Raw genomic sequence first — 27,565 nt, forward strand, 5'->3', positions numbered from 1 at the left:
TTAGAAACATTTGGACGTTATTTAGTAGAAAGGGGATGGATAATTGAAGCGAAGGAGCAAATGATATATATTCGATTCTATTTCGTTATGTAATTATGTTTTAATAAAAGCAATAACATAGAGTAGTAGTAAAATAACTTTTACTTCGATGAATTTAATACCCAATACAATTGAAAACCAAAAACATAAAATTTAATAAAAACATAATTCATGCTTAAATCACCAACTATAAGAAAATAATCGATTTTTAATATTTAGTGCAACAACAATCGCCAGAATTCTGATCTGGAACACAACTTCCATAATCGTATCCTTTCGTTACACAGTCATGGATGCATTCATTATCTTCATAATGTCCTGTAGCACACTTAGCAAAACAGTTCGGTGATCCTATTCCTGCACATACAACCCACAACATAATTTATACTTTTATAGTATATGTTTAACATTTTGGTAGCTTTACACACTTAAAAAAAACTATTTTACTTTAATCTAGATTAGAAACATTTTTTTCTACTGTAATTATGTTTTAACAAAAGCATTAACATATAGTAAAATAAATTTTATTTTGATGAATTTAGTACCCATTACAGTTGAAAACCAAAAACAGAAAAATTAATAAAAATATATTTCATCGCTTAAATTACCAATTATATGAAAATAATATGACTTATTTTCTATTACAACAACATTTTCCAGATCTTTCATTTGGAACACAATGTCGAGTACGGTAATCATCCATTGCACAATCTATATGGCATTCATTATCTCCATAATATCCTATATCACACTTAGCAAAATAATTTGGTGGTCCTACACATATAACCCACAATATATGTTTATCATTTTGGTAGCTAGATATCTACAAAAAAAAAATTAAAAGAAAATCTTAAAACAAATGTACATATGATACCCATACATATATTAATATATATATATATATATATATATATTGGCTATTCTCGATTCTATATTTTACATAAAAAGTTAAAATTGCTACATAATATCCTATAATACACTTAGCAAAACAATTAAGAGGTCCTACACATACAACCCACAACATAATTATTTCTTTAATCATATGTTTAGCATTATATATATATATAATGGCTGTTCTAGATTTTATATCATGAAAATAAAAAATCTTTAAAATTATAAAAAATAGTTACATAATAATAAGATACAAAAGAATTCTTCTTGTAAGAAACATCATACCTGAATCGGCTAAAACATTGTTGTACGAAATTGTCAATATTATTACAAGAAAAAAGGTGATATAAATTTTTGTAATACTCATTATATGTATCTTTTTGTTTTATTTATGTTGAGAAGAAAAGATTTTTATAGCTTTAGTACCTTAGAAAAGCTATATTTATATGATTTTTTTTGTTGATTTTATTTTAATTTAATACCCCAATATTTTATTTTGACCATAATGATTCTTTCATATTTGCTAATTGCTACCAAGAAAGTTTTGGAAAAATATTATTTCTTATTTACTGTAAAAAAATATTTTATAGAAAAACATTTTAAGTCTCAATCTAAGATAATAAAGTATGCTTCCATTTCTAAGGAAACTCCAACTAATTGTCCCGTGGCGCTTGTATATCTTACACATGTCATATTTTTCTTCCATTTTCTCTATGCTAAACAAGGTTAATGGACTGTGGGTTATCTTTCACCAATATAATCCTGCATTCTTAATGTAGTGTACATTTAATTTAATTACATGCACTCAATATATTATTTTTTTCTTATGGTATTTACTTAGTAAAATTTAAAATTATAAGGACAGATGACAAAGTTTTGCATATGATTGATGTTGGGTTTCATTCTCTTAATCACATGTTTAATATAATAAAGTAGGCTTCCATATCTAAGGAAGCTCCAAATGATTGCCACATCTATCATCTTTTTCTTCTCTTTTTTTTCCATGCTAAACAAGGTTAATGAGCTGTGGGTTATATTTGTAATAAGTGGTTAATGGGTCACCTTAATTCTTTATGTATGAAAGTAAGCCGAGTAAATTTATCGTCTTCTGCAAATTTATCGACTTCTCCCCCAAAATAATAACAACAAAAGAATTTAAAGTAGAGTTCTCTTCTAAAACTTGCTTTCAGAACTTGACACGTAAGACCTCTAGAGTTAACAGCTGTCATGGACACCTGTTCACAAATAAGCAAAAACCAGATTCCACCCACAAATGGGTCGTACTCATACATGAAGCCCACATTCGTACATGTTCATTTTTATTGTAATTTAAAACCATAAATTATCTTTTATTTTAAACCAAAAATGTCAAAGAAGAAGCTCCAACTAATTGCCACATGGTATCTGTATATCTTATTTGACCCGGAATTTCAAGTACATTACAATACCTTTTTTTGTTCTCCATGGTACAACGAAAAAGTCACTGATCCACTAGCTTCACAAGATTTGTATAATTAGGCACCATCAGTTTTCAAAGAGATCAAAGTCTATGATGGTTTCTTACACGAGCTTTTCTTTGTACCTAAGCGTGAGGATGTCAGTCGTGATATCATCGACTGGATGATGAAGCGGCTTGATAATGTTAACGGATCAGCCCCTGGCCTCTAGTAGAAGATCAAATGCGACATATCAGAGTTCTTCTTCTTCTTCTCTAGGTGGTAGTTGTGATACAAATGGTGTGATTATAAAATCAGAAGCCAAAGTGTAGGAGATACATATATAATGAATTTAATCTATTAATTGTTTGATTTTTGAAATTTACCGTATCATATATGAAGATAAATTTGTGAATGCGTACTTCATAAGTATATACATTATCATTGTTGATACTTTAACTGATACTCTATAGAAGAAACAAAAATCTCTCTGTGACAAAAAAAAGTTTATCCACAAAAATCCTACTGAAGTTATCCGAAATAAATGTTTGGTTTTGTTATCAGGCATTTCAGTTCCGTAACGTATTTCTTATCAGTACAAAATAGTACCCATTAAAATTGAAAAAGAAAAGTAAAAATAATTCATTGCTTAAATCACCAATTATAAGAAAATAATCGATTTTTATTCTCTACATTTCCCAATACTTAAGTTATTTCTTTTTATTTTATTTTGTAGAGTAAAACATATTCATTTAAAGTTTTAAACAAATATTAATAAAATGACTACTATTGAAAGATTTCTTATTATCGTTAGTTCCTATTGTGAATGAAATTTTTAGTTTTGTTGGGCAAATTAAATCTTATACAGTGAATCATGTTTATTTTTTTCAATTTTTGTTGACAAACTTCGTTTTATGTTGTAATTAATATTTTAACATTAGTAGACATATTTATTAACTATAGCGTGGAGCAAATTTTAGTTTAAGAATAGAAAAAAAACTTTATGTCATCTCCTGTGCCCATTGAAGTTTGTGATTTTCTGTCTAGTTCATGAATCATGATGAATCAAACATAGATGCTATTTATCAAAAGAAAAAGAATATAGATGTTGACGTATTTAAAATGTATTAAGAAAAATTGTAGTTTTGAATATGGACAACATTTTTTTTAAAAAAATTACAATATTTGCTAAAAAAAACGTAAGAAAACAAAAATTCAGCTTTTCATTCCTATGCCATTTTTTAAATAAATTTGGAGATCAGTAATGTAATGTATAAATGAAAAGTATAATAAAATTGTAACAGTTTCGAAAATTAATGTGAATTGAAAAATGAGTAAATGACAGTGGAAAAAGGAAAAAAACTGATTTATTTAGTTAAAAGGAAGAAAAAAATGATTCCCAATCCCATGGTAGAATTAAAAGTTCTCTCTTCAGTGTACGCAATAACCAAAACAGGAAAAATTGCTTATGCTTTCTTGTCAAGTCATCATTGGCCTTAATAACTTGAAAAAGATACGATTCCATGAGCTCAAAACACCCCACATAAAAATGAAAGGAAAGAGATAAGGAAGGATAAAACTAAAATAGAAGTGCCCAGTGTAAATTTGGTCTCCAACCAGCTGCATCTTATGCTACGCAGTCGTGCTAAGACGTTAACTTATTGGTGCCGGTAGCAACTCGAATTCATTTTTTGTTTTAAGTTGACAATAATAAACACCATAGTCAAATAACAAAAACATATAAAACCTAATGTAGCAAACAAACGAAACTTTCAAAGTTATAATTTTTTTAACTAGTTATATATTTTTACATAAATAATTTTTTTTGGGACAAATTTTAAATAATAAGATAACAAAATGACTCAAATATTCTTATATATAACATGCTTAAACAAATACAAGAGTGTTCTGCTAAAAACGATTAACATAGTGTTAAACAATTATGATTGCATTTTAATTAAAACAAAATTCTAAAGTAGTAGAATTCTACTAAAAAACAAGTACAACTAAAACGATAAAAAAACAAAAAGAAGAATACATAAAGAGAGCAGGCTTACTTTTATGATGAAGATGAACGATGATGGTTTGTCTATTTATCCAGTTTGTTTTTTTTGTTTAACTTAAATGAAATTTGATTAAAATCAACCGTCTATACGAGAACTAAAAAGGAAGAAACGTAAATGAGGATACTTTTGTTAGACCTTACCGAAAAGACTAAAGTTAGTAAATAAGGGTTTGTTGAAAAAACTAAAAACGATTAACATAGTGTTAAACAATTGTATTTTAAAACAAAATTTTAAAGTAGTAGAATTCTACTAAAAACAAGTACAACTAAAACGATAAAAAAACAAAAGGAAGAATACATAAGAGAGCAGGCTTACTTTTATGATGAAGATGAACGATGATGGTTCGTCTATTTATTCAGTTTATTTTTTTGTTTAACTTAAATAAAACTTGATTGAAATCAACCGTCTATACAAGAGCTAAAAAAGTTGGAAACGTAAATGAGGATACTTTTGTTAGACCTTACCAAAAAAAACTAAAGTTAGTAAATAAGGGTTTGTTGAACGTAACATATCTATGATTAAAAATAGTGCTTTGATATTTTTCCAAAACATGATGCCGTAGGCGGAAGTTTATTTTTTCAAAGCACGAGGCACGGCCCTTTCTACTAAAATACTAATCAAGACCATAAACAAATACAATATAGATACATTTACAATAATTAAATTCCTTAGAACATTTTATATATAGTTTATTTATTCAGTTTTATCTTTTTAATATAAATTGAAATCCTATTGAAATTGAGCGAGCCTTCGCCATTTACGTACATACATGAACTCAATAAATAAACCAAGATCTAATCTATTTTGAGATATAATATTGAATCATATATATCTTCTAAACGATTTAAAAAAATGGCAATTTTCAGTAATTTGAAGAATAGTATATGTATTGAATCAAATATATCTTGAAAATTATATATATATATATATATATATATATATATATATTTATAATGTCAAGGTTTAACAATTAAGGGAGAATAAAAGTAGACTATATATCTATCATAATATTTTAATATGAAGTAAAATTATTTTGAACACTATCAAAAGAAAAAGGGAAGCTCACTAGCTCAATAAAAGTTAGATTAAACCCAATGGGGCCAATGCCATTTAAATACAAGCACGCAAGGGTTTGGTGTTCTTGAAGTAAATCCTTTTATATCTTCCCTCAGTCTTACCGAAAAGGAAAACGAACCAAATAAAGTTAATGCTACAATGGCCAAATGAGAGACTCTTGCAGATAGAGAGAGATTCGTGTGTGAGAGAATATAGTTTTGTGATTATTTTTCTTTTTTTCTTTTTTTCTTTTTAAAAAAGAGATACCGGTTTATATTAATCGAAGGAGCCATAATACATTGAGCATCGCTCTGGAGTTTATAAGACCAAAAGAGAACGAGATACAACAAAAAGATAGATAGGAGCTACGAACTGTGGAAATTGGTGAACCATAGTGTGAGGTAGGATGGTGTTGTCGGGCTTGAGGGCAAGTTTTTTCCGTCGAGTGCTGTGATCTTTCTTCGGAGCTGCAAGTGAATCTCTCTTTTGAGTTGGTTCTCTAATCGTACGGGTGTTGCTTCTTGTATAGAGATCAACAAAAGATGCTTCGATTTATCCTCGCATGTCTTCTCTTTTTCTCTTTTCGTCTTCCCTCTTCTTCAGCTCGACCACCCCGGGCATGAGGTAATAAAATTCGAACCTATATTTAAAACATCATTGAAACAAACTAAACAAAAAGTAATAGTAAACATGATTGAAACACTCTCTAGGTGTGTTATTTTATTTCTAAGAGGAGAAAAAAAGAACGACTTTGTCGATATAAATTAGAATCCAAAAGATACTGGGCCGGGCTTTGACAAATTTACATGTTAAATGAAAAAAGAAGTAGCAAATTTGTGAATTTTATTTTATAGCCAATTGAATATAATTATATTATATTTTATAGTCAACATGATAGCCAATTAATTTTAGTTTATCAAATTAACATTATAGCCAATTGAATATAATTATATTTTATTTTAATATCATGTTGACTATAATGTTAATTTGATAAACATTCAATTTGCAGGCAATATGTTCTTATTTTTTCGATCAACTGGAATTAATATTAGAAAAGGTTGTTACTTTTTACAGAATAAACCAACTCAGGCCCAAGAGAAATAGGAATAACATCTCCTACCTCTTTTTGATCTGATATTACACTAAGCCCATAACAAAAGCCTAAGCCTATACAAAAAAATATGCTCTACGATTAAGCCATATTTCTCAAAAACCTAGGTTCAAACAGGCAATAGTGAATATAACAACATATGATTGCAGTCTACCTTCGTCAGGCAATATGTTCTTATTACATTAATATCTTTGCCTACACCCATTATTTATTATATTCAAATATATCATGTTAACAAAATATATATATATATATATATATAACCTTTTTATATATTCTTAACTATTTAAAACAAGAAATGTTATATTCACTATTCATTTTGATTTTTAAGACTTTCTCCAATATACTCACCATAAATCTATTTCTAGTAAACGCATCTAATTAGTTTACGTACTAGCCAATAATCATTACAAGAACATTTTCCATCTTTAAAATGATGAACGATTCCCTCAACACAATCTCTCTACCAGAGACCATCAACATTTATTTCATCGTGTTATGACCATCTCCGCATACCCTTTGATTAGTTCTTGAACACCCAAACCCGGTCTAGATTTCTCCGTGCTTATAAGCCCAAATGTAACTGCGGTTTTCTCACCCAATCATCCTCTTAACTTTCTCTACGTAGAACTTATAAACATTCCTTCTCTGCCCCATCATCCTCTTTCCTTTTATCTTTCCAACTGAAACCTCTTTTAACCAAGTTTCTCTATTTCATCTCCCTCCTCATCTACCTAGACTCTTCTTCCCAGTTCCATGTATATAAGCTGTAGGCTCATTCGGATCAAGTTCTAAGATCTTCCTCGCAGCCATCTTACCAAGTTCTGTGCGTGTTACTGTGAACTCTGCAAGCTCCAAGAAACGTACCTTATACTAAAAGATTGGATTGGAGGACAGTGAGAAAGTGAAATCATTTGTTTGGAAACGACCTTGTGTACCTAGATTTCAGTATTGCCGTCCAAGGCATAACACTAGGATCCTGCAGTTTTCTATCAAATACCTTTCTGCAAATCATCTAGCGAAACATCCAGAAAGCATTTTGCATACATAATAATCAACTAAACTACACTCAACATCATCCGCGAGTCCCTGATCTAGTGGCCCAAGAATGCAATTGCTTTCCCAGAGACAAGTTCTCCAACAGAGAGCTTATCTGATTGAAATCCCCAAAATCTTGTTTGCTTTTTTACGAAAACCCCATTTGCATATACATAATCATCAACGTCCAAGTAACACCATTTTAGTTCAGACATTTTATCAAACACTTTATACGCATTTCTCAAGATTATTCACAATTAAAAGTCTTCACCCCTAAGATTACTCTTCCTACTTCAAAAAATTCCGAATTTGTAACACGCTCGAATCACCGCCGTGTCACATATAATCGTTTGGCACCAAAATCTCAACTCAACAGAAAGCTTAATCACATTTTTAAGAAAAAAATTCACAGCAGATTTTGAATACAACAAACTGATTAGTGAGCTGTACGATAAACGAGTCAGTGAATAGAAAGTGACAGAATCGGTCCCATCACGAGTCATGCGATCAAGAGCTAAAATCTTTCCACGAAGATCGCCGGCATTGACTTGACGTTGATCCCATTTTAAACCGACGGTCGTCGATATGAAACCGGAAGAAGTAACTTAACTAATGTGTAAGTTGTGGTGATAAAAAAAAAAAAAAAAAAAAAACCGGAGTCGACCGAACCAAACGAAACATACATGAAAACCTCTTTTTTTTTTTTGACGATCATACATGAAAACCTCTATAAATTAATATTGGTGAAATTTTATGATCTTTTGTTATCTATCTATCGATTTACTAAAATTTCACTGGTAGACTCCGGTTAATGACTTGTATTAACTTCTTAGACTTAACTTGCGGTTAATGACTTATATTACCAATTTCATTGGTAGACTCCAGTTACTGACTTAGATTGTTAATGTCTTTCTTCTATCTTTGTGGTTCTAATTCCTAGTTTCTTATATTATAATTATACAAAAAAATGCGATACTTTTGCAAAAAGTTAAATGTAACAGTACAATCCTTAAGTAAGTATTCTTATTAATAATTACTCTCGATATTATGGTTGAATGTAGTATGCGATCGTATCTTCTACGAATAGCACGCCAGAAATATATGGTACAAAAGCGATAGTCAACGTTTGGGCCCCGGCGATAGAAGAAGGAGCCAAAGAGATGTCTGTAGCGCAGATTTGGATTGCCTCGGGCGATTATAAGAGTGATGATCTTAACACCATTGAAATAGGTTGGCAGGTAATAAGTTCAAATATTACATCTGAATTTTGTTTGTTATTGACTTCCTAAATTTTAGTTATATATATATTACAAACGACTAAAGCAATAATTTGTTTTCATTATTTAAATATGCAGGTTCTGCCGACGGTGTATAGGGACAACAGGCCTAGGTTATTCGTCTTTTGGACGGTACGTTTGATTCTTTAAAATTCATATATTCTACTCTTTTTTTTGTTTCTTTAATTACTTAACAAAACATAAATTATAAATATTATTCATAATAGAATTTCTATACATTTCTTGTTTATAATATGAATTTCGTATGTAATTACTTCAGAGCTGGAAATACTATTACTATCCCCTTTTTAATATTAAAAAGAGAAGTACACAATATAGTTTTTGTAGATTTTATATTTTTAATAAATAGTTACAAATAGGTTATAGATAAGTTATAGATTAATTCATATATTAATCGTTATATCTAAATATTGGGTGCAACCTTAATTAGGAATATTCCAAATTGATAATTGATATATTTAATAGTAACAAATAAAATCATGGATATACCAAACTGTATTTTCGGAAGATTTTAGTCCTATATCAAGTTGTTTCCAAAGATCTTTAAATACAATATTACAAATTTATTTTTCACAAATTTTATTGATAAACCACAACGTTCAATAAAAATTAGGACCCGTACTAGAGCATCGATTGAAATTTTTTTATTTATATTATAATTTCAAGACTTACATACTCTAGCACAGATTAAATTTTTATATACTCTAGCACGGAAGCTGCTGGACACACTCTACCACGGGTTAATAATTTTATATACTCTAGCACGGATTAAAATTAACAATATAAGATTTACATAATAGATTTACATTCCATGAGTGATATTTACCATACAAATTATTTGCATGAGTTGCATCCAAATAATATTATAAACAATTACATATATAATATTTTTAAAATAATGAAATATATTTCAACCCCTTAAAAAGATTACTTACAACAGTACTACAACTTCAAATAAATAAAAGATTAAACGGACCACTACTACTAATCTACTAGAAGTCTATAACTGAATAGTGGAGTACTCTTTATAAATCCACTCAACTTTTTTTGTTTATCATCATTTATCGTTATAAGAAAAGAAAACGGGATTAAATATATATTGTTAAGAAAATAAGAATCTACCTAACAATTTTACTGGTTTGTTGGAAAAAAAATTCTTGACGAAGGGGTCTAAAATTTTTATGTTCACCAGGGTCTAACAAAAATCTTGAGACGGGACTGTCTACTATAACATGATTTTGAATTAGTTCTGCTAAATAGCAATGACGTGTTTTTGTTGTCATTGTTTTACAGGGTAATGCATACAAAACTGGGTGCTACAACGTCTGCTGCCCAGGTTTCATCCAAACGAGTGGCGATATAGTAATCGGAGGCCCCATTTCTCCTGTTTCTTCACTAGGAGGTAGCCAGTCTGAAATTACAGTCAACGTGTGGAAGGTTAGTTTCTAGATTTTAGTTAAAATATATATTTATTTTTAATAATAAAAATTGTATTTATTTCCTTTAATAAAAATATTTATGAAAATATTATTAGAATTAGAAAAATGTTAATTAACGAAATGTGTAAACGTAATTAGTTATTTGAAATGGTATGTGAAAAGCTTATAACTTCAACTATTTTTATATGTAGTATAGATTTTATGTATATTTACATTTTTCTTATGATTATGTATATAACTATAGATTTTTAATTGACTAACAAATAAAATACAGGATCGGAAATCAGGATGGTGGCTCAGTTTGGGGTTCAACAACATAGTAGGATATTGGCCATCAGAGATCTCAACACTGGCTGATCACGCAAACTACGCACAATGGGGAGGCGAAATTCTGAACACGCAGCGTTTAGGGCGACATACGACAACTCAAATGGGTTCGGGGCACTTCCCTGATGAAGGATTTAGGAGAAGCAGTTATTTCCGCAACTTAGAAGTCGTTGACAACAACAACCAACTTCAGTCAATCCCAATCTAGAAGTTGCTAAAAATAGCACCCAATCCAGAATGTTACGACGTGAGGGATCTCTACACAGAAGATTGGAAGACCCATTTCTTCTACGGGGGCCAGGGTTTACTCATTCAGAAGCGGCTCCCTTGGCAGTTGGCTCACATTTTCTTTTTTTCGTTGTAGCTTTCTTTTTTACTATTTAGTATTTTTTTCTATAAATCTTTGTTGTAAGAGAATATTTATAATAAATACATGGTGTTAAATTTAATTTTAACCTTAGTAATTTTCAATTAAGAAAATCCTATTTGTTAAATAATTACTAAGAATGAAAATAATCTAGTTAAAAACAATTTTTTTTTGTTTGTCAAAAGCATAATTCATTAATACGCTTAACTGGTATTCAGTACAACAATGGAGAGAGAGAGAGCTTTGCAATCGCATCAGCTTCTCTATTAAACTCTCTAGGAACAAAAGAAAACCTAACAAGCTCAAAGCTAGACGATAGGTAGTGGATATCGTGGAGAATCCCAAGGAGTTCCTTCTGAGGATTCTCCAAATTTATTGCATCGATGACTAACTTAGAGTCAGAGGCAATTGAGAGTTTTGTGAAACCAAGTGTAGAAGCATCCGCTAGAGCCTGATGGATTTCGATCGCTTCAGCTACCAGCAGGGATTTGGTTTGATGAACGAGGTTAGAGCCCTTTACTTTGATTCCCTCATGCTCGTTGCTAAAGACCCAACCTACACCCGCAAATCTGAGATCCTTGCTCCAAGTTGCATTTGTGTTACCTGCAGTGACATCGGGTTCCAAAGGGGGTTTTCGATACACGCTCTTTGATCTTACGGTTTCTTGGGATCTTGAATCAAATTCCATTCTCGAACAGCTTTTGTGGCCTGGGTTAGGGTTTCCATCAGCGTTGTAGGTCGATCTTGGAAGATCAGGTTATTCCAAGCATTTTGGATGCCCCATATAATCCATGGGAGGTGCAGTTCAAATCCAATCCCACACGGTAGTAGGCAGATTTGGGATTTAGCTTTCTCGATGAGGTCCAGAGCAGACGTCACTTCAGATTGTTTCCCAGAAGATGAGAATGGAGCCAAGTCCTAGATCCTTGATCTAAAGGTACAATGAAGGAAGAGGTAATCCGTCGATTCCACCTTTTGAGATAAAGGACATTTTACTTCTGCATTAATGCCTCTGGTCTTGAGGTATTAATTCCCCTATAGGTAATGAAACCATCACAACTTTCCATAGAATTTTTTTTTTCTTTGCAGATGTTTTCAAATTTTGTATCTCTGATGACCAATTGAAGTTTCAGAATGCAGGTGGAAGAGTGGATGGTTTTGGAAGATCTTGAAGTCCTTCAAGGTACGCTGATTTGGCTGAGTATATTCCTAATTTTGAAGGTAACCACGCATAATCATCTTCAGCACCATAATTTTGATTGGTCCGAGGTTGCTACTTCGAAGCAACGTTTGGAGGATGATATGGAGTCTGATTTGGCTGAAATTTGGTGTGGTGCTATAGGCTTCATATCCAACGGTGGATTTATGCGATGAATGATTAGTTTTTGATTAGAGATAAATATGGATGTTTTCTATGGATGTGTTAGGGTGTCGAGCAAGACCAAGGTGGTGTCGGTCGACACAAGCATGTTGTTATGTGTTTGGGTCATAGAATCACGACATGAGTTAGGTTTGGATGAGGATTGATCGTCGGAAGTGATGTTGTGGTCGTCGATGTCGTGTGACACTAGGAGAGTGTCGTTCAACACCATGTATGTTGGTTTGCAATTGGCGTGATGGGTGACGATCAACTCCAGATAGAGGTGCCAATCGCACTGGAGGAGTTGATAGTGAAACAAAGTATTCGTGGGGAAGTGTTTTCTGTGGCTGGACGAAATTAAATATTCCAGCCCACCTCTCTTGTTACTTATTCTCTTGGAGTGATTGGTTGTGCGACTCAGTAACTAGATGAGGTGGGGTTTGTTGTATTGGTGGGAGTTTTTGTATAAAGCGATTTATACGTCGGTTGTCTCGTCGAAATTATGGGGTTTCGGTGAGATCGTTTCCCATGGATCCTGTGTGAGGATTGGAAATCCGGGTGCGGTCGTTTCAGTTTAATACCAAAGCGTTACGGTTCTAGGACACGTTCTCGAATTAAAATAAACTTGTCTAGTTCGTTTAGACGCGATAAGTGCTACGAAAAAACAAGAAGTTGTTGTTGAGATATTTGATCTTGAAATGTTCAAGTAGAAAAACAATTGGTTGTTCAGAGGTTGTGATCTGAGAAGCTAAGTTAGGAACTTATTTCTTTGGGTGGCTTTGAGTGTCAGGGGATAGCAACTCAGGAATGGAGTATCACTTGACACCACAAGTGGTTGGCTCGTCCCATTTGTTCTCTAATTGTGGTGTGGTTTAGCGTGGTTTGGAGGAACCCTAAGTCTCTCATATAAAAGGAGAACGTCCTTTTCATGTTAGGGGTTCCCTTTCGAGCCGTCTCATGCCCTAGGAGAAGAGAAGAGAGCTTAGGGCTCTTTGAAGAGAAGATAAAGGGGATGGATTGGGGATGGAGGTGAAAAGGGAGGAGTTCTCGGCGTGAGGGAGAAGAGGAGATCGAGCAGTATTCTTGAAGGGGAGCTTCTCTCGTCGTTCATCAAGGATGCTAGAGGAAAAGATCTTGTGCTTGGGCATAAGAGGAGGATAAAGAAGATTTATCTTCTTCATGGGTGTGTGGAAGGATGTGATTATTTGGTGGTAGACAGGGAGAGATAAGGAGGCTATCTCATGGTTGTTATCCAGGTAATATGTGTTGGTTTTCGTATTTAATCGATTAGGGAATCGAGAGTTGTTAGGGATTAGGGTTTTGTGGTGGAAAGGAGCTTGAAGGGAGGTTCTGGTCGTGGTTTCTGAGTTGATGTCGTTCGACACTATGGTGGTGTCGGTCGACATCAACAACTACGTACAGACAGTGCAGACTAGTCTGATATGGCTACTTTAGGGCAACGTTTGGAGGATGATACAGAGTCCAATTTGTCTGAAATTTGGTGGGGAGCTTCGTAGTGCTATAGGCATCATATCCAACGATGGATTTGTAGAATAAACGACTAGTTGTGAATTAACTGGAGATTAACATGGACGTGTTGTGGCAATGTTGGGGTGTTGAGCAACATCAAGGTGGTGTCGGTCGACACCAGCATGTTGTTGTGTGTTTAGGTCATAGGAAAAATGGCTGGAGTTAGTTTTGACATAATTTTTTCTAGAGATAGTCTAATATCCACAATTCTTCTTTGGTTGTTTAGGTATTTTTCTCTACTCCAGTTTTCAGGTCCACCAGTTTTTTCAATAAAATCGATGATTTCATTGAAGTCGCCTGTAAAAAACCATAGTTCTATCCTATCACTGCTGATAACTATAAGCTGAGTCGAAATATCTTTTGTATTTGATTTTTTTGGTTCGCCATAGACAAAAATAGTAAAAAAAACAACTCAGAAAAGCAAAAGTGGGACTTCCATGAGTGACAGTGACAAACACTTGTACTTTAAATCTTGCCTAAAAAAAATGCAGATGGTTTAAAAATAAGGTTGCATTCTCTCTCATATGATCTTCCCCTTAAATGACTTTAAACTTTGAGAGACAAATGAAAGTTGATGAGTTGCTTTTTTTTTTGGTTAATTTTTAGTTACCTTTTTTATTAATAAGAAAACAATCAATTTGAGTAATAGTAAGAAAACACTCAATTTTTATGGTCAATCGCAACAACATTTTCCAGAGCTTACATTTGGAACACAGTGTCCAGTACGATATCTACTCATTACACAGTCAATGTGGCATTTATAATCTTCATAGGATCCTGTAGCACACTTAGCAATACAATTCCCTGGTCCTACAAATACAATCCACAACAAAAATATTTTTTTTAACACTACCATTGGTAGCTCTACACACTTTTTAAATATAGATTTGAAACATGTGAACGTTACTTAGTAGAAAGGTGTTCATTGTGTAATTATGTTTTAATAAAGCAATAACATATAGTAAAATAATAACTTTTATTTCGATGAATTTATTGTATACATAACAATTGAAAACAAAAAAACATTAATTTTAATAAAAACATAATTCATAGCTTAAATCACTAGTTATAAGAAAATAATTGATTTTTATTCTTTAGTGCAACAACATTTTCCAGATTTTTTATTTGGAACACAATGTCCAGTACGATAATTTTTCATTGCACAATCAACGTGACATTCATAATCTTCATAATATCCTATAGTACACTTATCAAAACAATTCGGTGGTCCTACACATACAACCCACAAAATAATTACTTCTTTAACCTATGTTTAGCATATGTAAAATTTTAAAACGTGTATATATATATATATGTATGTGTGTGTGGTTGATCTCAATTCTATATTTTGAAAAAAAAATCTTAAAATTATCAATATTAGTACGAAATTGTCAATATTACGACGTCAATATTAGTACAACAAAAAAGGTGATAGAGGCCCATCCTAGTAATATGCTTAACTGGTAATCGAGGCCCATCCTAGTAAATCCTAGGGTTGATGCTGGTGGGTGATGAGAGCAAGAGTCGCCGCCGTTCTAGAGGATCAGAGTGGCGTGCGGCGATGATGCACCTTGTTGGACCATCCGCCAGTTTATGAGCTCGCCGTGTGCCGTCGGCATTCCCACTAGAAAAGATACATCTGATGGTCCAAGAGAAGCTCTTGCCATCAACGAAATCCAGTGTAAAGGAAACAATGGTGGTGCTGATGCTAGTCTAGATCTAGAGCCAAATGATGTAGTGATGAAGTCTTGCTCAGATTTATGAGATGAGGAGCAGTTGGACTGTTCACGAGCGGGTATGCATCCGAGATTTGGTTCATACCGGAGCTTTTAGAGTAACGATTAACTCTTCCGTCGGTAAAATAACCCTTAGAAAAGAAGACTCCTTGGGAAGTTTCGCTTGGTTTTTTGGGGGGGAGAGAAATTAGAAGTAGAATAAGAGAACAGAGCAAAGCTTAGGTAGATAACAAAAACTCAAAAAGGTTAAAAAGGTTTTTCACCTCCCGACGCCAGCGAACAGAGGTCTCACCGATGCCGGAAGGCATGGTTGGTGAGAGAGTCTCGATTCCCGTGCCTGGGAGATTTTTACATTGTAGCTTAGTTTATGTTTTTTCACTTAAAAACATATTTCGAAGCTCATCATTCATCAACCTCTACTTCGTAAACCCTTCTTCCTCTGTTTTTTCTTGATTTTGTTGTGTTTTCCTCGGAAGAGAGAGAGAGACATGGGAAGTACTCCTGCTGAGTTACCCCTGTGAGGATGTCGCCGATAATAGATCCGACGTCGGCGATGGTATCTCTGACGTCTATGGTGAGGATTCCGCCACCTTGGATCAGCTCTTCACTCCTTGGGTCACCTCTGTTACTAGGTGAGTCAATGCTCCTTCCGATGGCAGTTATCCCTCAACAAATTCGGGAAAAGAAACTGCCAACATATAACTGCCGCAGATTACAACCGCCAAAAACTAACAAAAAACCACTTATTTTTGTCGAAAACACTCTACATAGAGAAAATGATTTGAGAAACAGAGCGACGGTTAAGAAACTGGAAATCACCCTCACAATCGCCTCTAGAGAGAAAAGTCACCATTAAATTATTACAACATTATAGCGAAGCCTTTTACATTAACTTTTATTTAATTCAATACCATATAGTAAATAACTTTATTTGGATAAATTTGGTGCCCATTACAATTGAAAACCAACAACAGAAAAGCTAATAAAAACATAATTCATCGCTTAAATCACCAATTCTAAGAAAAAATAATCGATTTTTAGTTTTTAGTGCAACAACATTTTCCAGAACTCTGATTTGGAACACAACCTCCATAATCGTATCCTTTCGTTAAACAGTCATGAATGCATTCATAATCTTCATAATATCCTATAGCACACTTAGCAAAATAGTTTGGTGGTCCTACACATACAACCTACAACTAATTATATGTACTTTTAAATATGATTAGCATTTTGGTAGCTAAGATCTACACACATTTTTAAAAAAAATCTTAAAACATGTACATATGATACCCATACATACATATATATATATATATAATACTGGATATTCTCGATTTTATATTTTACATAAGATAGAAGAGAATTTTTTTGTAAGAAACATCATACCTCTGAGGCGGCAAAAACATTGTCGTCAGATAACGAAATTGTCAATATTATTACAAGGAAAAAGGTGATAGAGATTTTTGTGATACTCATTATATATATCTTTTAGTTTTATTTGTGCTAAGAAGAAAATATGTTCTATTAGCTTTAGTTATTCAAAAAGCTATATTTATATGATTTTTTGTTGAAAAAAAAATCTCAATTTAATACCCCAAGATTTTATTTTAACCATAATGATTATTTCAGATTTTCTACCGTAAAAGTTTTGGAAATATATTATTTATTATTTACAGTCAAAACTCTTTTTATAGGAAAATATTTTAGGTCTCAATATTTTATATAACTTTTGGTATTCTTTTTTTGGTGGGACAAGGGAGACAATGCGTCCTTAATTATTTGGAGCTGTTATTGCATGAATAATTTGTAAATTCATATAGAATTATAAATTATGAAATCAAAATATACATGGATCTAAAATATTGACAATTTTATGAGCGTATTCTCGAACAGAAGTTGTGATCACGAACGACTAGACATCTGGGTATGTGCTTTTTATCATCCCTTGAGACCATCTCTAATGTATATCTCTATTTTTTTTTCTCTAAAATACAGCAACTCAAAAATAGAGCATTATTTTCCTCCAATGTATTACTCTATTTTCAACCCTAAAATAAAGTTAGTGTAAAAAAAAATAGAGGTAAGAATAGAGTTGCTCTATATATAGAGCAATCCTATCATTTTCTCTATTTTAGAGTAAAATATAGAATAGGGTTGGAGCAAATGTTAATCTAAAATAGAGATTTGACTCTAAAATAGAGTATGATTGGAAATGCCCTAAACTACTTTAAACTTTGAGAGAAATGAAAGTTGACGAGTTGTTTTTTTTAGGACATTTTTATTAATAAAAAAATAATCAATTTGAGCAATAATAAGAAAACAATCAATTTTTACGGTCAATCGAATCTTTAATTTGGAATATGATGTCCAATATGGTATCTACTCATTACACAGTCAATGTGGCATTCATAATCTTTATAGTATCATGTAGCACAATTAGAAAAACAATTTGGTGTATCTACACATAAAACCCAATATTATTTTTAACACTATGCATGCTTAGCATTTTGGTAGCTCTACACACTTTTTTAATATATATTAGAAACATTTGGACATTATTTAGTAGAAAGGGGTTCATTGTGTAATTATGTTTTAATAAAAGCAATAACATATAGTAAAATAATAAGTTTTATTTCGATAAATTTAGTACCCATTACAATTGAAATTAATAAAAACATAATTCATTGCTTAAAATCACCATTTAGTGCAACAACATTTTCCAGAATTTTGATTCGGAACACAATTTCCAGTACGGTAATCTTTCATTGCACAATCAATGTGGCATTCATAATCTTCATAATACCCTACAGCACACTTAGCAAAACAATTCGGAGGTCCTACACATACAACCCACAACATAATTATTTCTTTAACTATATGTTTAGCATATATATTTGCTGTTCTCGATTCTATATTTTGAAAAGATTTTTTTTTAAATTATCAAAAATAGTTACATAATAATAAGATAGAAGAGAATTCTTCTTATAAGAAACATCATACCTGAAGCGGCTAAAACATTGTTGTACGAAATTGTCAATATTATTACAAGAAAAAAGGTGATAGACATTTTTGTAAAACTCATTTTATGTATCTTTTAGTTTTATTTCTGTTAAGAAGAAAAGATTTTTATAGCTTTAGTTCCTCACAAAAGCTATATTCATATGATTTTTTGTTGATTTTATTTTAATTTAATACTCCAAGATTTTATTTTGACCATAATGATTCTTTCAGATTTACTACCAATAAAGTTTTGGAAATATATTATTTATTATTTACTGTCAAAAAAATTTTTATAGAAAAATATTTAAAGTCTCAATATTTTATAGTAACTTTTTTGTAATTTTTTTTGGTGGGACAAGGGAGACAATGACTCCCTTAATTATTAAAAAGAAAGGGGTGTTATTGGATGGATGATTTGTAAATTCATATACAATACTTTTTCTATTACTTCTTAATATTGTAGTGAATAGTAGAAATTATCTCGCACTAATATTAAATAACAGTTTTACCCTTACTGAAAAGTTAAACATTTGTCTCAAGACTGATGACATTACAATGTAGTTTTTTACTAGTTTCGTATTTGTACTTCTATTATAAAAATAATGATGTTTTTGGTTATTTAGATAGAATGAATAATTTGGGCTTCAGGTACCATGTTCAAGTAGTTATCTAACTACAAAATTGCTATATTATTCATTTATTTGATTCCATTAGCGAATTTAACTAATACATAATTTCAGTAAATTAACAGAATTTTCGCATGTGTGGACTTAGCTTAGAACTCTCTTTCTCATAAAGAGTTTATGACTCGTATAAGAGATTGAGCTTTTGACTGCGGTAGATTAGATATCCTCGTTTCTTGCTGGAGTATTGTCTTTTCTTTTCTTTTTGTGTTAAGATTTCTCTAATCTTCAAAAAACAAAAAAAAACAAAATTGAAACATAGAAAGTCAACTTTGAAAATGGTTGGAGTTGGTGAAAAAGTGCAACAACATATATTGGAACCGATTCCTTTCCTTCTATTTTCTAGAAACAAAAAGAGCCTCTCTATCGGACTATAAACGCGTTTTGCTCCATTTTAGTTTATGAACACAAGAAAATATAATAGGAAGGGAAAATGGTCAATTGAAAAGTAAGTGGAGAGACAATAATAGGCGAGAAGCTACCTACAAATTTGGTGAGATATATTCATGAATGTGCAATTGCAACAAAGAAAATGAAAAAAATAAGAAGCTATCTGAAACTAACATACGTATGTCGTTACGAGTAATAAATTTTAATTATAAGTAACGCACACGTTGCAATCCTTATCCATGAATGAGAATGATCGTTAAATTAAATCATTAATAGACTAAATATTCCTTATATATATAGTTACATGCACTAATAATGACAGTTCGATACCTACCTGAGGTGGGTTTTTTCCTTCTTTGTAATAGTTTATTCGGTAATCATCTAATAACATATACAAGTTTGGGTGGTGGGGGTCCAATATGGCTGCCAAGTTTGATCCTCCGAGACACATCCCCGCAGCCTCAAAATATAATTGTTGTTACTTTATTTTTTTGATTCCTCAATCCTCACTGTATACAATTATTGTTATTTGTTTTCACATCGCTATATCCATTTATTATTATTAATTACTAAATAAAGGAAAAAAGGACCATCTAATTAACAATTTTAGAATTTATTATCGCATCGTATTGAATGACTATATTTTTGTCACTCTTGTTTTTTTTTTGTCTCCGTTTATTATGTAATTGACACTCGTATTCCTATATTATTACTACTTCTATCTTATTTTCTTAATCTATATTAATTTCTTCATAAAAAAAATTAAGAAATACACAACACTAGTTTTTGCTGATGAGTTGTTATTATTTTATCCATCAACTTGGAGATTGGTAGTGTAGTACTACAATTATTAAAAAAAAATGTGAAAATCGTTTTCATATAAATAAATGAAAAAGACAAAAAAAAATTATAAATTAAGTGTTAAGAAAAAAAAAAAAAGAATAAAAAAAAAGAGGTAATGGATGAAGAGAGGACCTACACGAGAGAGAACGGTGACTGAGTCAGTCCACGACGATTTAGCTCCAATTTTCAGACTTTAGCGTTTTCAAACTGTCTCTCTCTCATAATTTATTCTTGGCCTATATAATTCCACTATCCTCCACTTCTGTGTTTCCATCATCTATCATTCACCTAAACATATCTTTCTAAGCTCATCATTCATCAACCTCTGCTCCGTTAACCTTGCTTCCTCTGTTTTACTTGATTTTGTTGTGTTCACCTCGGAAGAGAGAGAGAGAGATATGGGAAGTACTCCGGCTGAGTTACCCTGTGAGGATGTCGCCGATAACAGATCCGGCGTTGGCGGTGGTATCTCTGACGTCTACGGTGAGGATTCCGCCACCTTGGATCAGCTCGTCACTCCTTGGGTTACCTCCGTTGCTAGGTGAGTCAACGCTCTCCTTTAGATTTCATACCCTTTTGTTGATCTATCACGATTTCTTCAGCTAACTAAAGCTGCTTGCAAGTAAAGTTAGCGTTTTTATTTCTGTAAAATATGAACTTAAGTTTTTCTGGTTGTTAAAGTTCCACTTTTTTTTTTCTTTCTGTGGAGCTTATAATGGATTGAAATGTTTTTTTTTTTGTTTTTCAGTGGTTACTCGTTGATGCGTGATCCGCGTTACAACAAGGGACTTGCATTTACTGATAAAGAAAGAGATGCTCATTACTTAACTGGTCTTCTTCCCCCTGTGGTTTTGAGTCAGGATGTTCAGGTGACTTGAGGTTTTTATATAAAAGAACTCACTTTTGTTTAGTTCTGATTTGGGTTTGTTTGTGTTAACTTGTGATTTGTGGTTGATTTTACTAGGAGAGAAAGCTTATGCACAATCTCCGCCAGTACACTGTTCCTCTACAGCGTTACACGGCCCTGATGGATCTTCAGGTCAGTGATTGTTCCTTCGAAACCATGTTTAGTAGCAGTAGAGAATGTGCATAAAGATTTGTTTTGGTTGGGTTTCTTTTGAACTGGTGGCTTATGTATCTGAATCTTGCAGGAAAGGAACGAGAGATTGTTCTATAAGCTTCTGGTTGATAATGTTGAGGAGTTGCTTCCAGTTGTGTACACACCAACAGTTGGTGAGGCTTGCCAGAAGTATGGAAGCATTTTCAGGAAGCCACAGGGTCTCTACATAAGTTTGAAAGAGAAGTGTGTTTTGAATCTCTTTAGCCAGGTCACTTTCCATTTTGTTTCTTTTGAAACACTAAATTGAAATGTATGTTCTTTAGGGGCAAGATTCTTGAAGTGTTGAAGAACTGGCCCCAGAGAGGGATCCAAGTTATTGTTGTTACTGATGGTGAGCGTATTCTCGGTCTAGGAGATCTTGGTTGCCAGGTATTAAAATGGATCCTTGAGTTAAAACACTTGAAACTTATTCCCATGTTATGTTGAAAATCTGTATTTATCATTTATTGTAAACTTTTCCAGGGAATGGGAATTCCAGTTGGGAAACTTTCTCTTTACACCGCTTTGGGAGGAATCCGTCCATCAGCTGTAAGCACTAGAACAGAAGCTGAAATATTTTGTGCCTAGAAGTTGGTTCTACTTGATTGATTATTCAGTAATAACAGTTTGATCCTAAATGTAAATCCGCTTTCAAATGCAGTGTCTTCCAATCACCATTGATGTGGGTACAAACAATGAGAAGTTGCTGAATGATGAATTCTACATCGGCCTTAAACAACGAAGGGCAACTGGCCAGGTTTACTAATCTCTCTCATATTATTTTTTTCTCTTCTTATAAACTAATAGTCTAATACAATGATTTTTTTTTTCAAAAACTGACAAGTCTTTTTGCTTTTGTGATTCAGGAGTATGCAGATTTTCTGCACGAGTTCATGTGCGCTGTCAAGCAGAATTATGGAGAGAAAGTGTTGGTACAGGTGAGCCATAGGATACAACTCTCTCACGAACTATGATTTTTGTTAGAATTATTCTTTTTTTCTTAAGATGTCACGGAATAATATCATACATGCTCTTCTTCTTTTCAGTTTGAAGATTTTGCAAACCACAATGCATTTGACCTTTTGTCTAAGTACAGCTCTAGCCATCTTGTCTTCAATGACGATATCCAGGTATGTAAAATCTGATATTTTTCTTACATTATGGTTGAAGTGTCAGAGCGCCTTACTAAGAACTTGTTTTTGTTTTGTGTAATTTCAGGGTACTGCATCAGTGGTGCTTGCTGGGCTTATTGCCGCTCAGAAGGTGCTTGGTAAAACCCTGGCTGACCATACCTTCTTGTTCTTGGGTGCCGGAGAGGTGAGACCAGAAAGCATTGTACTCAATAATAAGCTTAGAATTTTTGTTTACTTATATGTTTTATGCTTACGGTTTATCTCGTTGGTTCTTTGAAGGCTGGAACCGGTATCGCTGAGCTAATTGCTCTTAAGATTTCAAAAGAGGTTAGTCAATCTGTTTTTTGTTCTTGTGTTTTCTCTGTTTTCTAGCCAAGAATATGTGACTGATCATATTTTGGTTGTGTTGCAGACTGGAGCTCCCATCGATGAGACCCGTAAGAAGATTTGGCTCGTGGACTCCAAGGTATTGATGGCAACCACCCAGATCAGGCTCAATCTCTTTAGTTAGATAAACCTTTCTTGGTTTTCAATGTTTCTCTTTTCAACTTTATTTGCAGGGACTGATTGTTAGCTCGCGCAAAGAATCTCTTCAGCACTTCAAGCAGCCATGGGCGCATGAGCACGAACCTGTCAAGAACCTCATTGGTGCTGTCAATGTACGCAATGACCTCATCTTTTAAATTTCTTGATGGGTTAATAGAGAATCTTGATGTTAGATGTCTTATTCTTGTGTTCACTCTGTTTTTTTGAAACTTTTTCAAACAGGCAATCAAGCCAACTGTTCTCATTGGAACATCCGGTGTGGGTCAAACTTTCACAAAGGAAGTTGTTGAGGCCATGGCTACTAACAACGAGGTTTCTTTTTGTTCTTCCTCTCTGCTTTTCAAAAAACAAGGTTTGTATGCTATTGTTCTAATACTGGTCTTGGTGTGTGCTTATAGAAACCATTGATTCTTGCTCTCTCAAACCCTACTTCTCAAGCTGAGTGTACCGCAGAACAGGCTTACACATGGACCAAGGTATACTGTCTCATAGGACCTCTAAATGTGATTCATGTCTGACTCCTGATAATATAATTTAGTTTTGGTGCTCTCAAGTCTGATCATCATATATTATGCTTAATAAAGGGTCGTGCAATTTTTGGAAGTGGAAGCCCATTTGATCCTGTTGAGTACAATGGCAAAACTTACTTGCCTGGCCAGGTTCGTGCTGTTTCCACAACTACTCCTCTCAACTTTTAAAATTTCTAAATGTGACAATTTAAGTGCTCACATCATATTTCCATAATCCTACGTCACCTCAGGCAAACAATTGCTACATTTTCCCGGGTTTGGGTCTTGGTTTGATCATGTCTGGTGCTATCCGTGTCCGTGATGACATGCTTCTCGCAGCTTGTAAGTAGAAATAAACATCACAAAATCAAACTTGGATACTGATGAATAGTGACAGTCACTTGCAAGATTCTCAATGTAACTCTCATAAACTGGCCTCTCTTTGTTTTCAACAGCTGAAGCATTGGCAGCACAAGTCACAGAAGAGCACTTCGCCAACGGTCTGATCTACCCGCCATTCGCAAACATCAGACAGATCTCAGCTAATATTGCAGCCAGTGTGGCCGCCAAAACCTATGACCTCGGTTAGTAAAACGAAACTGTCTTTAACCCTTAGACCGTCCTAACTATATATATTCTCAAAGTTCTAAATGGATGTACTTGTGGTTGTAGGATTGGCGTCGAACCTCCCACGTGCAAAGGATCTGGTGAAGTTTGCAGAGAGCAGCATGTACAGCCCTGTCTACAGAAACTATCGTTAAAAAAAGTTTTGTTGAAGAAACCTGCAGATTCTTCTATTCACAACCCTAAATAATAGTTCTTCTTAAGGCTTGTATTAAGTTTTCTTGTTGTTTGTTTGTTTGATTTCAAGTCCTCCTACATGTTGATGTTAATGTTCGTTTCAGAAATCTCTCTCTCTCTCTCTTTGTATCTGCTGATGAATAATAAAATTTTAATTACTATAATCTTACCAATCGTTATTGTCCAAAACGTTACATTTCCAAACCCACACATTTGGAAATGTGCTTTGTCCTAAACCCACACATTTTGGAAACGTTACAGGCTCCACACGTCAGTGATATGCTTTGTCCTTGTTTGGAATTCTTTTGTTGTACGATCTTATATAGCCTCAAAAGTTTCATGGAGACTCTAGGAGGAGCAATTTAGCTGAACAACTAAAACCAAAAAATATTTTCATGTACTTTTAAAATGGAAAAGTTTAAACCAAAATCTGGCAAATATAGTAGTATTTGTTATAAAAGGATTAAAAGTACTCAAAAAATAATAGCGGGTGAAATCGAACTTAAGAAATAAGTTGAGGGACCTAATAATGGTTAAAAAGGTTTTAAGAATAAACCGGGTGATCATCTCTATTCTCTTCTGGAATAAGCGAGAAGCTCTGATCAAATCAGAATCATCTTCTTCAATCTCTACTCCGATCCAAATCCTTTTCTTTTTTTAGCTTCCGACAGAGGTATGTTCTTTCAAATTCTTTGCTTTTTTTCCGGGAAACTCTACTATTTCTTCAGATCAGATGCGGCGCGAATAGTTCAGGGGCTTGCTTGAAACTACTAAAACCTCGGTCGTTCTGTGACTTGGTTCTTGTTGCTGCTACCAGATTTTGATTCTCTTAGAATTAAGGAATTTTACATGGTTCTCTCTTTGTATGATTGATTTGTTTCTATTTTACAATTACGAGTGTTTTGGTTTTGTTCAATCGGCTCTGGTTAGATCGTTCCGCTGAATTCTGATTGCTAATTTGAATTGGGTAATAGAGGAAATTGTAAATTAACGTGTGTCATTGCCATGAATCATGAGCAAGGGATCCTATTCCTGGGTTTTAACTATTCATGTGTTTTTTTTGGTTGTTGAGTATACTTCCATTAAGAACCTTTGGATTGACCTCTGATTATTAATGTCTTTGGAATGTGTTTACATTTTCATTTGTATGTGGTGATCAGTTTTACACAAAGAAGCAGAACAAAACAAGGAATTATATAATCATTGTTTGATCAATCTGACCTGCAGCTCATGGCGCTTAACCCTCAATTGCTACCCAATGGGATGCCTGTTCCCTTTGTTAATGAAATGTTCGTTCTAGTCAGAGATGGTGTTGAGTTTGAAGTCGACAAGATCCCTGGGTTCGTGTTCCCTACTCTTGTCTCGCTTTTTTTTGAGCATATGAGCCAATAAGTTTACTTGTAAATATGATACGTCTCAGAAGTGAGACATATGAGCCGTGGGTGTTAAACATTTCCCTAATGTTCTTTTTTATATTTGATCCAGAGGGCATGGAGGTCATGTTAAGTCCAAGGGAATGATTTACTTGTCCAATATACGGATGGTCTTTGTTGCAAGCAAGCCCGTTGAGAACTTTGTTGCTTTTGACATGCCCCTGGTACAGTAAATTATCTTATGTTTTTCTCTCTTATTCAGTTAATGCTACATGGTACAAGTATATCTCTATTAAATTTGGTTAAGGGACTTCATGATACATATTAGCTTATGGACTATATATGTTATTACTCTGCAGCTTTACGTCCATGCTGAGAAATTCAATCAGCCAATATTTCACTGCAACAATATTGCTGGACAAGTGGAGCCTGTAAGTGCAAACTTTCATGTGGAATTTACAATTTGAATCCTCGCCAGGAAATTGCTGTATACTTAATTGCATTGTAATAATTTTTTTCAGGTGGTGCCAGAAAACGAGCATAGAGCTCTGTACTCAACACACAGTTTCAAGATCCTGTTTAAGGAAGGTGGTTGCGGGACGTTTGTTCCTCTCTTTCTGAATCTCATATCATCAGTGAGGCAATACAATCGACAAATGCAACAAGCAGCAGAAGCAGCGGCGGCAGCTCCACGAGTTGATCCTCTTCAAGCCGCTCAGACCCCTGTGGAACAAATGATGAGACATGCGTAAGTCCCCTCTCTGAATCAAAATAGAATGTTTCGGTAGAGAATTAAAACGCTGTTATTTCTGAAAATCGCATGTGTGGGTCATTGTGTATGTTGCAGGTACGTGGACCCTAATGATCCAACGAGGATATATTTGCAGCAGCCATCAGGGGAATCTCAGTTGAGGCGGAGAGCTTACCATTCGGGTGCAGCCGAACATTGACATACACCAAAAAATACGCAACGGGGTAGTGTTGCAAATAAGCAGATGTGTTGTTGGTTTTGTGTTAACCTTGGAAACTAGACGAGTTGTGTAATGATGATAAAGATGAGACTTGTTGGGTGGTGTGTGGGTTGTATCTGTGTGACAGTTGGATTCATATAATGATTAAAAGTTTGGTTTTTATATATCGCACAAAATGAACAACAACGTCAACCATATAAAGTAATCGCAAACAAACGAATCGCTGAAGCTTGTGAGATTAGTCACAAAAGTGGTTTGGTTCGGTTCGATTAGTGATAGAAGACTGTTTGATGATTTTTTTATGGTCGACAAAATTGTAACACTCAGCAGCATTCTTGTTCTGCCCCAATTGAACTGATTGGGGGAATTTTGAAATTAGACAACCTTTAAAGTTACTTTAGTCGTTTATATACTGATACACCCACCAATTAGGAGAGGGAGGGAGAGCGAGGCTACTAATAAGGGATTTGAGTGAGGATCTTAATCGTTCTGAGCTGTAAACCCTAATTTTGGGGGGGGG

At 33.5% G+C, this 27,565-nt stretch overlaps 3 protein-coding genes across 4 annotated transcripts; all 3 read left to right on the forward strand.

The window, feature by feature from the left end:
* Positions 8,605-11,052, forward strand: LOC104737949. Its single transcript, XM_010458193.2, has 5 exons — positions 8,605-8,631; positions 8,699-8,875; positions 8,993-9,046; positions 10,229-10,372; positions 10,649-11,052. Exons 1-5 carry the CDS (start codon positions 8,605-8,607, stop codon positions 10,907-10,909), a joined length of 663 nt encoding a protein of 220 aa, XP_010456495.1. The 3' UTR covers positions 10,910-11,052.
* Positions 20,790-24,865, forward strand: LOC104735179 (NADP-dependent malic enzyme 2-like). Its single transcript, XM_010454912.2, has 19 exons — positions 20,790-21,154; positions 21,362-21,482; positions 21,578-21,652; positions 21,765-21,916; positions 21,997-22,102; positions 22,196-22,261; positions 22,374-22,469; positions 22,579-22,650; positions 22,759-22,842; positions 22,931-23,029; positions 23,125-23,172; positions 23,258-23,311; positions 23,406-23,504; positions 23,614-23,703; positions 23,790-23,867; positions 23,976-24,050; positions 24,152-24,242; positions 24,356-24,484; positions 24,573-24,865. Exons 1-19 carry the CDS (start codon positions 21,012-21,014, stop codon positions 24,659-24,661), a joined length of 1,767 nt encoding a protein of 588 aa, XP_010453214.1. The 5' UTR covers positions 20,790-21,011; the 3' UTR covers positions 24,662-24,865.
* LOC104735180 (UPF0664 stress-induced protein C29B12.11c-like) lies at positions 25,259-27,209 on the forward strand. Of its 2 annotated transcripts, none has more exons than XM_010454914.2 (6): positions 25,259-25,374; positions 25,862-26,041; positions 26,187-26,298; positions 26,434-26,505; positions 26,596-26,822; positions 26,922-27,209. In XM_010454914.2, the coding sequence occupies exons 2-6, from the start codon at positions 25,932-25,934 to the stop codon at positions 27,022-27,024; spliced, it is 624 nt and encodes a 207-aa protein (XP_010453216.1). In that variant the 5' UTR covers positions 25,259-25,374; positions 25,862-25,931; the 3' UTR covers positions 27,025-27,209. The 2 variants fall into 2 exon arrangements, with proteins under 2 accessions (XP_010453216.1, XP_010453215.1); XM_010454913.2 differs by having other exon boundaries at positions 25,929-26,041.

The sequence above is a fragment of the Camelina sativa genome, chromosome 13 (genome assembly GCF_000633955.1).
Source record: "Camelina sativa cultivar DH55 chromosome 13, Cs, whole genome shotgun sequence".
In the NCBI taxonomy this organism is placed as follows: Eukaryota; Viridiplantae; Streptophyta; class Magnoliopsida; order Brassicales; family Brassicaceae; genus Camelina; species Camelina sativa.

Coding starts and splice junctions, on each gene's coding strand:
- LOC104737949 (XM_010458193.2), top strand. CDS start 8,605: ATGCGATACTTTTGCAAAAAGTTAAAT. Junction 8,632..8,698: donor ACTTTTGCAAAAAGTTAAAT/GTAACAGTACAA, acceptor GGTTGAATGTAG/TATGCGATCGTATCTTCTAC. Junction 8,876..8,992: donor CCATTGAAATAGGTTGGCAG/GTAATAAGTTCA, acceptor TTAAATATGCAG/GTTCTGCCGACGGTGTATAG.
- LOC104735179 (XM_010454912.2), top strand. CDS start 21,012: ATGGGAAGTACTCCGGCTGAGTTACCCTGTGAGGATGTCGCCGATAAC. Junction 22,262..22,373: donor GAGGAATCCGTCCATCAGCT/GTAAGCACTAGA, acceptor TTTCAAATGCAG/TGTCTTCCAATCACCATTGA. Junction 24,051..24,151: donor AAACTTACTTGCCTGGCCAG/GTTCGTGCTGTT, acceptor ACGTCACCTCAG/GCAAACAATTGCTACATTTT.
- LOC104735180 (XM_010454914.2), top strand. CDS start 25,932: ATGGCGCTTAACCCTCAATTGCTACCCAATGGGATGCCTGTTCCCTTT. Junction 26,042..26,186: donor GAAGTCGACAAGATCCCTGG/GTTCGTGTTCCC, acceptor TATTTGATCCAG/AGGGCATGGAGGTCATGTTA. Junction 26,823..26,921: donor GAACAAATGATGAGACATGC/GTAAGTCCCCTC, acceptor TGTATGTTGCAG/GTACGTGGACCCTAATGATC.